The following is an 18136-nucleotide window of genomic DNA, read 5'->3' as shown; positions in this document are numbered from 1 at the left end:
GCCTCTTACATGATAAAGGATAGTGGAACTATAGCTCCTGACACCATTATGCATCCTGCTGCTTTTTTCTTTCCCCACCTACATATACCAGCAGCAGACTGCTTAGAAGGAGTTTCACAGTTTCGCTACCTAGGGATTGCAGGTTCATCCATTTTATGTATGTAGGTGCAAAAGTGCTTATAGATAACCTGGCTACTGGCCTTTCACATATAGGATCTGAAAGTGCCTTTGAGTAGTGCTCTGCCAGCATCTGTTTCAGAGCTCAAAGTTGTTATACATTCCTTGGTATAGTGTTTTTCTGCAGCTTACTGCATTAGGCAGAGGTAGAAAAAAATGCATTAAGCATGTACATCTGTATAGTTAGTGTTTTTGACTGCTTTGGGCTAATTTCAATGCAAAATAACATATAGTATTCTATATGTGATATAAACTTTGTGAAAGGATTGCTTTCCTTTATAATTTTGAACTGTACATGTCATACATGCTCCGTGGTAACAAAAACCACTGTGATCACAACACCTATCTGAGAGAACTGAACCACCATAAGCACAAGTTAGTACTCAAATACCAACTTACTGCTTCATCTTACCTCTACTTTGGAGACTTTGGTACATGTTTTGTAACACACAACTTCATTTAGAACATACCTGCATCAACAGTGTTAAACGTTTAAATTTAGTGTATTTTTTGACTTCCGTGTTAACATGAACTGGAGTCTTATTTTTAAGATAGCATGTTAAAGACAGTCTTACCATACTGAGCCATACTCTGTCAAAAGTGTCAGTGTATGGTATTTTGTAGCTGAATATGTCCTGATACTGCTGCATGCCTCATTTGCATGCTTTGCAAAGTTTCCCTCTCTTGCACCAGGTGTAGGCTTTTCCTTATGTAATTCAATCACCTGTATAATCGTGTGTGTCAGCATGGTTTGTAATATGATGCCTTGCAAGATTCTGCAATTTTATCACTTTGTGCTTATTTTTTATCACAGGTCTGCCTCAAGTCTGTCTTCATCGTTTCTCTCCTTACCTTTTTCCATTTCTTTGCCACTTTCTTCTCTATTTCCTGTTCATCAAGGCTTTTGCCTCTGTACAAAGCTATGTGCTTTGCTACTGTCTGTTTTAAATGGAGTACTGTTTTTTTTCCTTGCGTTATCAACCTTTTGTTCCTCCTAGTCAAAGTTGCATTCTGCAGACTCCCTTCTTATTGGCACTAAAGCCTTGTTTGCTGTTATGTTTGTGAAAATTGGTAAGGAAATCTTTCTCTGTCTGTGGTAGCTATCTGAGCTATTGCTTTCTTACTTTGGTCTGACTGTCCCTTGGCTGTTAATTGCTCAGCAAGACTATTTCAGTTTACCTCTGCAGTGCCCGGGCTTCGACTCAATAACAGTACAAGGACATAATCTGCTTTAATGCAGGAAAAAACACCTGACCCTTTTCTTTTTTTGCCTCATTTACATTGGTTTTTTTTGATTATCCTGTTATAATACTATGAGTTTTAATGCTATGGAGGAAGGCAGAAAAATCTTGTCTCCTGTGTAGCTTGAAAAAAGTTATACTCTTATTGTGCAAAATGCATAGTGCAAAATGCATTTATCTGAAATGTCTGGTAAGTTGAATAAGGTTGAATTTAACCTACATACAATGCAAAGGTTTTTTTAGGCATTGTCTGACATATCAACTGTCAGATATAAAAAGCTGTTGTTTCTACAACCAAAACTAATTTTTTTGCAGCAATTTTAACTCCCAAGCTTTCTTTAGTTCTGACTGTATTTTGAATGGATTTCTCTAGCATATTTTCTTTATGTGGTGGTATATGTTATTTCTCCTTACAGACGCCTCCACCTCAATAAGAAAGCCACAGACAAACAGCCATATAGCAAGCTTCCTGGTGTTTCACTACTAAAACCATTAAAAGGTGTGGATCCTAACCTGATCAACAACTTGGAAACCTTCTTTGAACTGGATTATCCAAAAGTATGTATACTATTTAGTGTCTTTTTCCTTTTCCTCCCATGCCTCCAAAAGACATATCAGGAGCTTGGGCTGGAACTACGCAACTTGATTATGTCTTGGATTGTTCTTCCTTCCACAGCAAATGCGTAATTACACATTTTACATGTTGCAAACAAAACTTACTCCTTTTTAAAAATCTGTCTATAAAGAAACATGACAAAGGCTTAGGGATGAAACATACTCTATACTTCACTAAGATTTGTTAATCATTATTCCCATATTGTAGTGTTCATAGCAGTATGAAACCCTTCAATCTATGGAAGATCATTTGAGAGGCCAGACACCCTCCTCAATTAACTACTTCTGTGTAACAGATCCTCTAAAAGAGGATACTTAACTGGTAGCCTGAAACTTTCTGGTGGGTCTTACTGATGGCTCATCTAACAAACAGTTGCTCAATGATGAGGTGGTGTACCTCACCAGTTGTTGGTAGGCAGGGTAGTCTCCAAGCCACTTATTGGTGTTGGGAAACAAATAGGTAATAAAAGCTTACATTTGCTGTTGAACACTGTTTGACTTTGTAATTGTCGTGGTTTAACCCAGCCAGCAGCTAAGCACCACGCAGCTGCTCCCTCACTCCCTGCCCCTGCTCCCAGTGGGATGGGGAGGAGGATCGGGCAAGAAGGTAAAACTTGTGTGTTGAGATAAGAACAGTTTCATAACGAAAGTAAAATATAGTACTAACAACAATAATAATGAAATATAATAATAATAGTAATGCAAAAGAATATAACAAAAAAAGAAGGGGAGGGATGGAAAAAACAAGTGATGCGCAGTCCAATTGCTCATCACCTGCTGACTCATGCATGAGCAGTGATCTGCCCCTCCTGGCCAGCTCCCCACACTTTATATATTGAGCATGACGTTCCATGGTATGGAATATCCCTTTGGCTAGTTCGGGTCAGCTGCCCCGGCTGTGCTCCCTCCCAGCTTCTTGCACACCTGCTTGCTGGAGAGCATGGGAAACTGAAAAGTCCTTGGCTTAAGATAAGTGCTACTTAGCAACAACTAAACCATCAGCATGTTATCAACAGTATTCTCACACTAAATCCAAAACCCAGCACTGTACCAGCTACTAAGAAGAAAATTAACTCTATCCCAGCTGAAACCAGGACAGTAATATCAGTGACAAGCGTGTCAGATGCTGTCCTTGCTGTAGGGAGCTTACAACTTAAAGTAGAAATCTGTAAATGCGTGCTGCAATGTTCATTACTTGGTATATGCTCCTGTGGATGGAAAAAGGACTACATTTTCTACTGCATATCTCCTCAATTCTAAAACTTGTGGTTTACTTTTAATAAAAACTCTCAATTCTTCTTGAAACTGCTTCTGACACTGCTGCTTCAGTTGTAAAAGGTCAAAGATATGTGTAAGCTGTACAGTGAGTTTCCTTTGTGTATTCTGACCAAGAGCTTTAAACTTACTCCTGAGTAGGCAGGGTAAAACAAACAAAAAACCCCACACCATTTGGAACTTATTAAAAGTTGGATAGTTTTTCTGTAATGAAGCTTGGGACCTTTTGCAAAGCTTCAGGCATGAACATTTGAATCCTTTCAACTCAACAAAAGCGCAATAAAGATTAAGTGTGGTCAAGATAAGTTTAAAGTATACTTGAGGTATGCTGTGTATGCTAATATTGCAAACAGTGCAAAGAAGCTGCGACAATATCTTAAGTTATTTTATGACTATAATAAGCATCAAAACATTATGCAGCTGAAACATTTGACTACAAATACAATTTGTTTGAGAATTCAGAAAAACAGTTATGCTGGATCTTGCTTTATGAGACAGTCTTGACCCTTACTTCTGATAACTTATGCATATGGTTGGCAATCTTAAAATAGTGCTATTCCACACAAATCTGAATTTCAGATAACAATAGTGACAATCATATTTTTCCCAAGGAGAATGAAAATGGAGGTATGAATGCTTCAGTTTACTGGGGCACAGATTATACAGTACAAGCAAGATCCCCAAACTGTTTGAAAACACTTCTGTACCATAACTACAAAAATATTTCATTTAAGAGATTGACGTTACACCACAAAAATTAGAACAGTATTGACTGGTATTCAAAGTTTAGCTGTCCAGGGAAAAATTATTAGGAAAGAATAATCTTAGACTTGTTCCAGTGAAGCTGAGTTCAACCTGCAGTGATACAGATTCTCTCATACTCTTCTGTGATACCCCATGTGTGAAATAATTTTGTCTTGCATGGAAGCCAGTTATGTAGCTTCTAAACTGCAAGACTTACATGTAATATTTTTATCAGTGAACAGTACCTACTGTGCATATCGTAATTTTGGCAGAAATCTTTCTATTCATGTTATGCCTGCATCTTTTGTATTTCTTCTGCTTTAGTCATAGATTTTGTAGTTCTTTACTTTGTTACTGCATACAAAGGCCATTTACTGTGAAACTTTCTGTTTTCAAATATTGGGATGTCAAAGTTTCTTATTATTTGTGGTTGAATTTCTTGGAGAATATGGATATAGAAGTGTCATTGCAACTGTGGATTGAAGATTAGTTATTTAATTACTAGCAAAAATAGTTGTTCTTTTACATATTTAATTGGATGAGCAATAAAGAACTAATTTCTTCAGTTGGTAATTTCTGTGGTGGTCATGCTGTCGGGATTGTTCTGTTGTGGTGGAAGGACCTGTCTGCTTAATGAGATAGGTCTTTTACCCTTTACATTCCATTTTCCACGCTGGTAAAATGATAGGAATCAAGTACTGCTTGCTCTTTTTAGGTAAATTGGTCAATTCTGAGAGGTAGAGATGTGTTTGTCTGATAGTTTGTAGTGCTAGACCAAGTCTTGGCAACTCCCATTTAGTGGTTAATGATTGTAAGTTTCCACAATATTCTGAATGCAGTTAGTCGTTGGGGATTTTTGTATTTAACAATACCATTTTTTTCTGGAAAGAATGTATTTATTTAGCTTAGTGTCTTCTGTTGTATGAAATACTTCTTACTGAACAAGAACATCAGAGATTGTCATCATTGAGCCTACAGGCAGCTTTCAAAGTTCAGATTACTTTTTGCTTAAGTAGTTTACTGAAAGTAAAGTTCAGTGAGGTGATAGAGTAGTATAAGGGAGAATAAGAACTGTTTTGATCACTAGTTGGGACTCTTATTTACAACTGCTGTATCAGATGAGGTCCAAGAAAATTGTTTTTAATGAGATTGAATTTTTAAATCTTGGACTGTAAAAACAGGTATCTTGATCAGAAATTTACATTTTCTGAATTTTATTCTTTGTATTGGTGCTCTAATAACTTGTTTTAATAGTTCAGTAATTTTAACAGGGAGAGAGGAAGGTTGTATCAAGTAAGGAGTATTCAAGGAATTTGCTGTTAATGCAGGAACAGAAATACCTCCATCAAAGCTTGCAAAGCTGTCTGTGTTGAGTGATTCTTAAAATGCTGTTTCCTCACCCACTGTCTGTAGTTCATGTGTAACAAGCTTGTAGCTTGATTGCTGAAACAGCTACGGTTTCCCTTACCTCTTGTTGATTTTTGAACCGTTATTCTATTAACGGGGAAAATACATATACATTACATATATATGTTCCTGAGCATAGCTTTATTATACAATTAAGTGTACGTATACTGGTCTCTGTGGGTTGTCTTCCGAATCTGTTCTGCATGTGTAAGGAAGGTGTAGTTCAGAGGTATGCAGTCAAGTGTATCATAACATCATTCCTTTAATATTTTGTGTGCTGTAATTTCATTGAATATAAGATTGGATTTAAGATTTGTATGTGAACAAAAATGGAAGTGGAAATAAAAATTTTACCTTGTATACTAGGATGTCTTGCTTCATGCCTAACAAACCCTTCCGATAACAGGAAAACTAATGTTCCTCAGTACAAGAGTTTATTGGGATACAGGCTTGGTTCTTTTTTCACAAGTACTTGGTTGTGCATTAAAAAATAGTCTTATTTAGCTGTAAAACAACTGCTTTGGTTTTATTTTTAATTCTATAACAGCACTCTTTATTTTTTCAGTTTGGTACACTATTAAGCTTTATTCCCTAGACCATATTGATAACAACTGTGTGTAAATATACATATGTGTATACATTTTTGTTTTTACTAGTATGAAGTACTACTCTGTGTACAAGATCATGATGATCCAGCTATTGATGTGTGCAAAAAGCTGCTTGGCAAATACCCGAATGTTGATGCTAGACTGTTCATAGGTAAGCAGTGCAACTCGAAGGTAGGACTCTTACTTGCAAAATGTTTTTAGGTCTTAAACTCCATATACAGTATTCTAAAATAAGTAGTCATGTTGTTCAGCCCATGTTGGTTCTGTAGGTTAATCATCAGTTTAGGGTGAATAAATAAGTGTGTAGTCACAATCTGTGACATCGGTCCAGAAAATCTCTAGGAAGAATGATTTATGCAACCCCTGCAACTTTTTCGTTCTACATCTTGAAACAGCAGTTTAAATTCCTGTCTTTGCACTGAACTAAATGTGCAGGAAGTGACTTGGAGTTGTGGCTATATTTGAGCTTGAGGTTCTGCAACAATCCTTTTTCATCAGCTTAGGCTGTAGGGCTCTTTCTTCACTCTACATTTGAATTAGAGGAGGGAAGGGACATTAGAATTAGGTAGTAGAATGTATTTTTTTTCTCTGACATGAAACAAACTGGACCATGGCTATCAGTTGGAAGCAAAAGAGTGTGTCTCACTTTATTCTGCTCCTTCTAGATTTTTCTGCTAAAATTACTGTAGAGAATAATGGTCATAATCAGTAGTATTAAGAAATAAGAGGTAGAAGATATTTACCTCACAGAATGTACTAATAAACTTTGTAGTTCTACTGCCCTTTTAATTACATTAACCTTGTTACCCTGCCATTTTGAGGAAGCATTTGAATATTTTTTTCCTTTTTAATTCTCTGCATAATTGTAGAAGATCTAAAATATACAAGTGAAAGAATACTTAAAATATAAATCCTTTTCATAAGAGTGGACTTTAAGAATTGATGGGTCAACATTTACTGTTCTTCAGTTAGTATATCTAAATATTTTGGGTATTGAGTCTGAATTCTAAAAAAACCCCATACACAAATAGTGTATGATGTTTGTATTTTTTAGGTGGCAAGAAGGTTGGCATCAACCCCAAGATTAACAACTTAATGCCTGGCTATGAAGTTGCTAAATATGATCTCATATGGATTTGTGATAGTGGAATCAGAGGTAGGTGTGTGTTGTAATGACTGTAATATTGCTCTTATTCCCTGTAGGCAAGCAGTTGTTGGAGATAATTGTGACTGAGAATACAAGTAGAAATGAAAGCTAAAAATCTGGAAAAAATATTTTCATGGTATAAAAATGTTTACTCTCTAATTAAAGGTGAAAATCCCATTTAAAAAAAAATACTGTTCAAACTGTTTCCATTGTATTTGTTGTTGATCGTAATAATGATGTTAATCACTTACTATTTTTCTCAAACTTCGTTCCTCCAAAATAATGTGCATCAAAGTATATGTGCTCTTCATATTGGTAATAGAATGAGAATTAGTGTCTCTATACAGTAGTCTGCTAATGACAGAATTGCTCAATGAACTGTCTTTTTTAATTTGTCTCTTAGTAACGCCAGACACACTGACAGATATGGCCAATCAAATGACTGAAAAAGTAGGCTTGGTCCATGGCCTTCCCTATGTCGCGGACAGACAGGGTTTTGCTGCTACCCTTGAACAGGTGAGTGCAATGTTAGTTTTGGGGTTTTTTTTTTTTTTTTGCAAGACCTTGCTGAATAAAAGTTGTATAGTGCCTCTTGCCCATTTTGAGTGAAGAAATGTTTATTTTCAGCTGCCGTCACACTTCAAACTGTCTAGGATAACTTTTAAATGCTCGAATTCTGCTGTGGTGCTCTGAACATTGATTCAATATTTAGGTTTACAATACAAACAATAAAGATTACAGGATGAAAATGATTAATTTCATTTTAAAAATTATTAAAACTGAAGAATTTTCTAGTGCTTAGTCAGAAAGGGCCATTAATTCTATTTTGATGTCTGAAAAGGAACACAGAAATGGCCATGACAAGTCAGAGCAAAGTCCAGCTCACACAGTAGCTTATTTCCAGCAGGGGTTATAAGCAGAGCCTTTGAGTAGAACACAAGCAAGGCTTATATCCTGTTTTCGTGTAATACTGTCTCAACTTTCTGCAGTTTTCAGCTGAGACACTTCCTGAGCAGGAAGTAGACTTGTATATTTACTAGTTCTCAATCTATTAGTATTTTAGTAAGAACAGATTTCTTACATGAACTTTTCTATTCTTTGAGTCCATATAGATTTTGAACATCTATAACTGTCTTTACCAGGAAGTTCCATAGATCTACTATCTGTTACAGGAACTACCACCTTGTTCACTCTGACCCTTGTTCTTCTATAGTGCTATTTCATGTCTCCTAATACTTGTTTTGGAGGAGAAAGTGAACAGTTGATTCTTACTCACTGTCTTCATGTCACTCATTCTGTCCTATTCTCCCCTCTCTTCTTTCTCAGTAAGTTCTCTTTTGTAGAATGAAGAGGTTGAGTTTTCTTGTTTGTTCTTTGTGTCTCAAGGCATGTATCAACTAGCTTTTATTCTAAGCTGGCATGTATAAGGCATTTTGGCCCCAAGGCTGACTAATGTGTGTCAAAGGCAGAAATGTGAGAGATGAAAGTGCAGTGAAATTCAGTACTCCTTCATTGCGTGGAGAGAGGGCAGTTCGTGTGATTTCTGTGACACAAAGTCTGAATTTCCTCTTACAGGAGAAGAGCACAAAGCTCTCAGTACTGCTACATGCTAAAGTAGCAAGAATTATAACTCCTGCTTCTATATTTCTTGAAGAGCTTTTTGCGTCTAGATTCAGTATACTGCAAGATGAGCATGCATTTTCTGCAATGAGTTACTGTATTGGTAAGACCAGTGTGAAGGCCATCTGTAGGAAGAATAGTAGTGAGAGGTGCTAGCACTCATTCCCACTGTCTCTTTATAGGACACTCCTAGTTTTAAGTTACTGAATCTTGTAAAAAGACTTAATCACAATCTGAATTTTTTCTTTGCTATTTCTGTTTGCAAGTACATCAAGTAAACAAAATTCCCCTGCTTCTGTACAACCATATAGTAATTTTCTAAGAACATGTATGCAGAAATGCAGTTAATCTTTACAAGAGGAAGGAGACAGCATGTCTGTCAGCTATCACCAAATAATACATTAATCCTTGTGATTAGTAAGTTACCTAATGAATTTTTTAATATATGTATTCCCTGAGAACAGCCTCAGTAAATTCGAAATGAAATACCAAATGAAATACAATAGTTGAATATGTGGATTTAAAACCCGCTTATAGATTTGTAAAAACACAGCCAATAGTACTACCAGATTTCTCAGATTTGGCTGTAGACTAGATTTCTTAGATTGGTGGTAAAGATCTTTCCAAATACACTGTCATAATTGGCCACATCTAGCACTCTTTTCTGTCCAAACATTTTTGGAGAAAAAGTTGTCAGTGAGTAGTACTTGCATAAATACATACAGAGTTTTAAAAGCCTTATCTTGTTTTGGCAGGTTTATTTTGGAACTTCACATCCAAGGTCATATATTTCAGCCAACTTAACTGGCTTTAAGTGTGTAACAGGAATGTCATGCTTGATGAGGAAGGATGTCTTGGACCAAGCTGGAGGACTGATAGCTTTTGCACAATATATTGCTGAAGATTACTTTATGGCCAAAGCTATAGCTGACCGGTAAGATGACTCTCAAGTAAGCTTATTGCTTTAAGTGCAGTTTAAATCTTTTTTAAATACATAAGTATATACTATAAGTATAGGTGTTCAGGTCAGCTTCACATGTATACAGCAAACATACTTGACACGTGCTTTGTCCTATCAATATAGTCTTTTAGAAATAATTAAACCATATCATTGTCAATTGCTTTAGAAAAAAGTTTCTGAGAACTTGGTTTAAGTATTATTCAAGTGGTATTTGCTCTCTTCCAATGAAGAGACTTGATAAAATACACTTAATTTTTTTGCTTATACCCATTGTAATAATATGGCAGATATGCCAAAGAAACTTTTCAAGCCTAAAAAAAATCTTGGTTGTTCTCTAACTGTTTTTTGCATCTCTTATTTGCACATTTTTTATAATAAATTTGTTTTTCAGGGGCTGGAAATTTGCAATGGCTACACAAGTTGCAATGCAAAACTCTGGTTCATATTCCATTTCTCAGTTTCAGTCCAGAATGATCAGGTAAAACTTTAATCTTTACTTCCTTTCCCACCCACCCCTGTCACCTGCTTCTGATGTGGATAACCTGATAATGAGGGGGAATACGTTTTCTAAGCTAATTTGATCTAATGTCCAGAATGCTGAAGTTCCAATGCACAGCTTGATGCACACTTCTTGTTAGTGCTAATACTTCTTCCACAGAAGTATGACTGATAAGTATTAAACCGCTCCCCTTAGTACCTTTTAAATGCTGTGTGCAGTATCTTTGAAAGGGAGAATTTTTGCAATATTTTGTTTGGAGGTGTAAATTAAATGAGATTAACATTGTCAAAAAAGACCATGATGGCTCATCATTTGATGAGGTGGGGGAGGAGGGCATAAAGAATAATGCATAGTCAGAACTGATTTGTTTGTCTTTTCTAGGTGGGCCAAACTGCGAATTAATATGTTGCCTGCCACAATAATTTGTGAGCCAATCTCAGAGTGCTTTGTTGCCAGTCTAGTTATTGGATGGGCAGCTCATCATGTGTTTAGATGGGATATAATGGTATTTTTCATGTGTCACTGCTTGGCATGGTTTATATTTGACTACATTCAACTAAAAGGTGTTCAGGTATGTAGCTTCATTTTCTCTGGAGGTTATTAAAGTTACTAGTGCCATCTACTGCAGCAAAAAGCTAAGCCTAATTATAACAACAAAATAATTCTCTTGACATCAAGGAAACAACAGGTCAAATCCTGTTACTTCTCAGTCTTCCAGCTTCAGTTATAGTAGCACGAAAAGGAGTAAGTGTGCTTGGTTGGAATTGTGTTTTCTATATGCACTGCCTCTGCTTAGGCTCTGAAAGTTTGCATATCTGTCCCCTTAATCTTCACATTTCCAGTCTGCTCTACCTAGGTATATCCAGAACTTTTAAGCTTTTTTAACAGTACAAGAACAGCAGTTTTGTGGGATTTTTATGGGTTTTTTCCTTTTATTTTGTCACTTTGTCTTGTATTTGAGGTGTATATGTACTCTTGAGTACATTTTTCACTCTTTTGGTAATAATGGACTTACAGGACAGCTGTAGTCTCCTTCTAAAAATAAAATCTTCCTATCGCTATAAGTGAGGCCTCAAACTTTTAATATAGGAAGATATCACAAATCAGAACAGCATTTGTTCTTCTAATGTTGTAGGAACTATTTACACTACTTTCTGCTGTGACTGTATTCCATCCAAATCTGATCCATAATTACTTGTGTATTCAAACTTACCAAATAGTTCTCATCATACTGAAAAATATTCTTTTCGTAGTCTTAACACGTACTGGAAATAAAAAAAAAAAAAAAAAAAAAAGAGCTAGGCCTTGTGTTGATTCTGTAGAACTCCAGAAGGTCAGTTTAATAGTCACCTTTCTGATTACTCTTCTCACCATGCACAGCATGTAAAAGAGCTTTGTGCCTACTCTTCTTCTTCTGAAGCCTCTTCGATTTCCAGCTCTGCATGTAGCTGGAAATTCTCAAAGGAGCAGAAAATGTAGAGGTGCTATAAGCTTTTTCCTTAGTCCTAGTTTGCCTATGCAATAGGCCAAAGGCTTATTTATTTGGATTTCACTCCTGTGGGAATGTGCAGGAGTGTTCTGTCTCAGTGCTGCTGTTCTCAGGTCTATGGCAAAAACCCATTGTCTGCTTGAACAGTTTTACAAAGCTTCAAAAAGAGAAGTGAAATTGTCATGCTTTTCCTTGCCTTTTGCTCTGCAGACAAGTCTCTTTTCAAACCTTGTGGGTCATTGTGCCAAGCTCGCATGTTTAATATGGGTGATCATATCTTGAACAGGAAAATGTTCTTGGCTTATAAAAAAATATGCTATTGATATGTAAATCTGTATAATAAGCTTTAGAATAGATTTATCTGTAACACAAATGTTTTAAACTACTTTAAAATTCCTTTTGAATAATCAGTATGTTTAAATACTTGTCTTTTGTATTCCTAGGGTGGTGCTCTGTGTTTTTCAAAACTTGATTATGCAGTAGCTTGGTTCATCAGAGAATCCATGACAATTTATATTTTCCTATCTGCTTTGTGGGACCCCACTATTAGCTGGAGGACAGGACGCTACAGATTACGTTGTGGAGGCACTGCAGAAGAAATTCTTGATGTATAGCCACAGCTTTGTAACTGTGAATGTCAAAAAGAGAGGGGGGGGAAGAAAAGTATTATAAATTGTTTATAGAAATACTTTTAAGAAAATCTACCTTCAGTAGTTTTACTACTTGTATGTTTTGGTATTTGTTCTTTAATTTATTTTTGCATGGCACTTGCATCTGTGAAAATACATCTGTAGTCTTGGCCAAATGGTACCTTGCTCCTATGTACAAATAGAAATGGAGAGAATTGGTCCTGACATCTACTTTCTATAGGAATGCTCTGCAGTAAACTCTTTTTAAAAAAAAAAAAAAAAGTATCCTCCTGGATATGAACAGCTTCTTACTCCATGCTGTGCTAGCCTAGCAAATCCAGGGTTCGCATAGCTATTTTCCAGCTGTATTGTACAAGGCTGTACCTAGTAAAATCACAGAAGTACAGCTGATTTCTATTTTATCCCACTAATTGAGCTAGTAACAGGACCTTGGGAAAGAAGCTCTTAAATGCTTTATGCCTACCTCTTGCAGTTGCTGCAGAACAAAATGAATGGGAAGGTGAAAACACTTTGCAAAAACAAACTAAAGCAAAGCTGGAGTCTTGTGTTTATATGTATATATGAAATTCTTTAGTCATTGCAATGAACCAAAAGTGGACTGAGTTTGATAGAATGAGTTGGAAGGAATTACTGGTCAGGGATGTATTGTGGGCATCTTTTGGCCAACCATGATCTGGTTCTGTCTTGAACCTTGTTAAAGCACTGTGCTGTAACTAGCCAAGCTGGTCCCCTTCAATATTTCCATCCTTTTTTAAGGGGTGTTTGTCTTTCCCTGTGAGTGAATGCTTTGATTGGGGGGAGGGGGTGGTGGTGTGTGTGTGTTGGACATAGTAGGGGGTAGAAGGGAGCAGAAATACATTTCAGAAACATTTCACACATGAGCTATTTTCTTACACAATGTCTTAAGAATGTAATTTCATGATGCAGGTATTTAATATCTTTTTAAAGTGAACATACATACCTATACTAGTCATAATTAAGTATTCAATTGCAGTAGATATTGTGAATATATTAAAGGGCCGAGTGAGTTTGCTGTTACTGATTAAAATTGTAATCTTAATTTAAATATCAAACTAAGTCTACTCTTGGCTTTTTGCCTTCTACTGTTAGTCTAGCCTTTAAATTGGACTTTTGTATTCCAGTGGTATGACTAAAAGGACTAGATTATAATGCATGCCGTGTTTTTCCCCTCTCTGCTCCCTGTAGCTTGGTTTCCAACCTCATTGTGAGACTTCCTAATTTGTGGTGAACTGGACTTGTTTTCTTTGAACACTTTTTAATTAAAAACACAGCAAAGCTAGAGAGGGATGTTGCATAAGCCTTTTGTTTTCATAGTTGTTTTTATGCTGCTTTACTTTTCTTCATATGGAATAGCATATTGTCACCATGAATAGAAGCTGCTAATTACAAGGCTAATGCCATCAAAGCAGCTTTAAGTTGGATGATAACGTGTAGCATATTAGCAATAATGACATGTATTTATAAAAATGGACATTTTTACCTTACTGAGCCAATCCCTTACCTGTCATATGCTACACAAGTGTAATGTGTATGTTTGTGTCGTAAAACATACTCTGGGCCAAAATGCTTCATCCACCTTAATATCTCTTTTGCCTTATGATACCATGGAACTCTTTTAATGGGCATTTCTGTATGAACAAAGGCTTTTGATGCATGCTTCATTCTTTTCATGTGAATCGGGAAGAAGCACTTTTCCTGAGGAGAGTTGCACACTGAAAGCTAGTCTAGTTGTGACCCACGAAAACATTCTGGTTTAATATTGTTTTTTACATAGTTGAATTTTGCTGACAATGTTTGTATCTTTGTTTGTTTCATGAAGTTTGATGCCATTCATTGCACTGCTAAAGTGAAGCTTAGCTTGCAACTTAGCTTTATGCTGATTTCTATGCAGGCAATGGAACAGAACCAAAAAAAAGGCTGAACAGACTTCATTTAAAAAAAATTAGGTGGGGATAATTGTTTAACAGGTGCTTTTGTATTAGTAGAGCCATCTTTGGTCACAAAAAATAAAGCTTCACTTAAGCAAATAGTTTCATTTGGGTATTGTTTGGTTGATTATGAAATGGAAACCAACACTGTCAAATGTTGTAGGAGATGCTGCAACAGAACTTCTAAAAGTTAAAAATGGGTAATGTAAAGTTGTGTTGATCTACAGATGTGTAGAATATACCATGTTTATTTAAAATCATTGTCTTGTTTTTTCTTTTATTTAAAAAAATTTTGAATAAATCTGTTTGGAATACAGGATGTTTTTGCCCTTTGTTCAATGATGCTGTAACATGACAGCTTTAAGTATTTATGGCAGTTTTGATAGATTTGATTTCTAATTAATCTTCACAGCAATAAATTGATGTGCCTTTCTTTTGAGGTTTTTTACACCTGGACTGTCTGGTTTGGATTTTATATTTTGCTGAAATTAACTTACATGTGCCTAAATCTGATTTTGAGTTATCCTTAGTTTTTTAGAGTAACTTCAGTGTATAAAAACCTCACAGCTGAACAGATAGTTCCCTATCTATTGTAACTAGTCAGCCTAGATTCAGACTTTAGAGATGGATATCTTTGCCACAAAACATGTTGAAATTGAGTACTAGTGTTGATACTTTGCTTTGAGGTACTCTACCAAGAAAGCACTCTGTGCTTGCTCTGTCATGTGTCTTGGCTTTTTCTTATCTCTTCCCTAACACTTATTAAGATTTTCATGCAAAACTTAATAAGAGACTGTGTGTACAATAGAGTTGTTTGAATCTGGGAGGCATGGCAGAAACAAACACCACTGGAATCACTTGAACACTAGTTATAGAAACTTAACTATTCCTGAGTATTTTTTGTGCTCAGTACATTTGGAGCCACACAGCACAATACCTAAATCCCCTTTCCCGAGTCCTTTTATTTTCCTGCCTACTTATTAAATAATGTTTTGATTTTATTCTGTGCTTTCAAATGAAATCTTTCCCATTTGAATTCCTTTCATTGCCACTCTTCTGTCTCCTGATACTGACTGCTGACTACCTGCATTTCCTCTTGGTCTGTTTTGTCAGCTGGAAAAGTTTGTCTCCTTCTAACCACCTGCTTTCGTATATCACTTCTAAAAGCTGCTTCATTCATCTTAAAGGCTTCTTTTAATCCTCACACCTAATTTCTGATCATCTAGTTTTAAGGTGGGTTTGAGCTCCAGCTATTCTTGGGTTGAACTGGTCCCCCAACAGCTGTGACGCTAATTCTGGCTATTGAGGCTAAGAAAACCTGAAGTTTTGTATGGCAATAGGTAAACTTTTTACAGTTATACAAAGTGACTTCAGCTTAAATACTCTCCAGGCTTGTCTAAATAATAACACTCAGAAGAGAGGACGGCAGTGTATAGAATGCAATAATTTCAAACTTAATCCAGTTTTTGGATCCAAGAATGCAGAAGCTGAAGTTTCTAACTGTCAGAGCATACTGCATGGGTCTGCTACTTGGATATTCAGACTGAATGCACAGGTTTAAAAAAAGGTGTTTTCTTAGCTCTTCAAATAAACTAAATTCCATGTCAGAACTGCCCCATAACAATAAGTGCTGCATATCTGGGCAGATGAGATGTGCTTTTAACAAAAAAAAATCCCAAAACCCACAACAGTACACAACCTCAAAAAACCCACAGAACCAAACCCCACTGGCTTTGTGTCCTGTAGATCCTGAGCGTTTGAAGTCAGACTGCTTTAAAGGTCGTTAGCCCTTCTGCATTGCACAAACAAATTTCCGTGGCCAACTATCAGACAATTGAGAGTAAGTGATGATTATGGTTAAATTCCCCACATTCTGCTTTCACTGCTTATTTGTCTGGTCGTTAGAGTTTGAACCTTTCAGTAACAAAGCAAAGATTAATGAAGCACTTCAGGCCAGTTTAGCTACTGCCATGTTTGTGTTAGAGTCTGGTTACCTGTTTCATGTAGAAAGTTGCTGTTGACTATATTGCAAATCTTTGCTGAAAATGTTTCTTTTGTAGCAGTTTCTACTGACAGCTGGCTCTGTTTTAAATTTTAAGTCCTACATGCAGGTCAATGTCCAGTTCTCCCTTCAAATCCATCTTGTTCAACTACAAGCAAACCACTCAGTCTTGTGGATCCTAAGGCCTGTGGATCCTAAGGCTTTGTCAATGTTCAGCTATAACCTTGCAAGGTTATGTCCAGTGTGTTTCCTTTTCAAAAGCAGTTTTAGGTTAGTGTCTTGTAAATGTTGTTCTGTCCTGAAGTCCTGCAGTCTGTATATGGACAGAAGTGTGTCTAACTAGCCTTTTCAGTGGAAGATGTTTGCGATGCTTATCTTCACACTTCACTTAGGTTAAAATAACTAATCAGCTTTTCCTGTAAACTAAGAGACTAAAAAGAGCAGTAGTATTTCTAATACTCTCCAATACAGCTTGTGGAATGCTTCATTTTTAAATTCTCATCAGATCAAGAGTGGGCTGCTACTTATGTGTGGTTTGTGCTTCTGGGGAGAATATGCTTCCTCTTCTTGATCTTAATCAGCTCTAAGTATTTTTGCCTACATGTTGGTGTGACTCTAGATGATACACTAAGAGGTGCTCACAATGGAAGTTTGTGGATTGCTGCTTGTTTCTATCTCGTTCTTCCACACATCCCCCCAGCTCTTTCGCTGTTGCTGACAGGAAGGAAGGGCCTCAGCCAAACCCATGTGCCAGCTAGAATTAATGGCCATTTTATATGCAGCCAACTTGTGGGTGAATGGGGGAGGTCAGGCTCGTGTGCCTGTGCAGGAAGCCAGTAAGCTCACTGGGAGCATGAAACAGGAGCTGTCAAAAGAAATCTCGTCACTGGGCTTTGATATGAAATGAGTTATTGTTCTTGACTTGGGCTTTGCGTCCTCTGGGCCTGTGTTAAACTTAGATTGCTCACAGGGTTGCAGTGAGCTCAAATGAATCTAAAGCTCTGCTAGTCTTCCCCCCTGCCCTTACTGTATGATGAGTAGCTTTTCCTCTTTTAAGGCTTGCCTGTTGCCTGGAAGAGTGTATTTTTATGTATTCAACAGTAACTTATTTTTGGTGGTAATGGCTCCTTCCTTTCTCTGATACCAAAATATTGGGGGAGGTGCTGAGACAACAGCAGACCCATACAGTACACATGTAAAATGCAGTAACACATTCGAGAGTGACCCCCTAGCCCTGTGGAAATGAGAAAATATAGAGGAACTATGAAGTCTTTGGGGGATTCTGTCAGGTGCATACATTTTAATATAAACTTTTATATATAATTATATATGTACTAATACCAAAATAAAACCTTGCAAGACGCCTTGAATTTGACAAGCCTGTTCTTTTCTGTAGGTGGACCAGACAGGTAAATAATGTTTTTCTAGTATAAAAAGCCAGCAGCTCAAAGTTAAATAAATCATGAGCCACTGGGGCTAGTATCCAGTTTCATTTCATCTCTCAGGAAGCATACAGAGGAAGCCTCAGAAAAATGTCAGAGGGGTTTTTTTTTTGGACTCTTTACTTATAAGCTTGAACAATATTTTATTCGTCTAGCCTTTTGGGTCATCTCAGTAACTCCCCACTGAGGGAGAACTCAGAGACTCTGCTTCCTTATCTGGCAGCCCCCCAAAATTGGAGCAAGGCACATACTTTTGTCACTTGCCTCCTCTCCGTTCAATTTCACTGGCTTCTGCTCTTCCCTCTTGGGA

General features: G+C 36.7%; 1 protein-coding gene across 1 annotated transcript in view; it reads left to right on the top strand.

Annotated features, from left to right (window-relative positions):
- The window catches only part of UGCG (UDP-glucose ceramide glucosyltransferase), a 29072-nt gene extending 15847 nt beyond the window's left edge, over positions 1-13225 (top strand). Inside the window, exons 2-9 of the mRNA XM_050913027.1 lie at positions 1835-1976; positions 6116-6218; positions 7122-7223; positions 7618-7730; positions 9590-9768; positions 10187-10273; positions 10676-10865; positions 12227-13225. Of these exons, the coding sequence (XP_050768984.1) occupies positions 1835-1976; positions 6116-6218; positions 7122-7223; positions 7618-7730; positions 9590-9768; positions 10187-10273; positions 10676-10865; positions 12227-12397 (1087 nt within the window). The 3' untranslated portion in view covers positions 12398-13225. The remainder of the gene's footprint in view (positions 1-1834; positions 1977-6115; positions 6219-7121; positions 7224-7617; positions 7731-9589; positions 9769-10186; positions 10274-10675; positions 10866-12226) is intronic.
- The last annotated feature ends 4911 nt before the right edge of the window (positions 13226-18136 follow it).

This window comes from Gymnogyps californianus, chromosome Z (genome assembly GCF_018139145.2).
Source record: "Gymnogyps californianus isolate 813 chromosome Z, ASM1813914v2, whole genome shotgun sequence".
In the NCBI taxonomy this organism is placed as follows: domain Eukaryota; kingdom Metazoa; phylum Chordata; class Aves; order Accipitriformes; family Cathartidae; genus Gymnogyps; species Gymnogyps californianus.
This window is presented reverse-complemented; position numbering and strand designations above follow the sequence as displayed.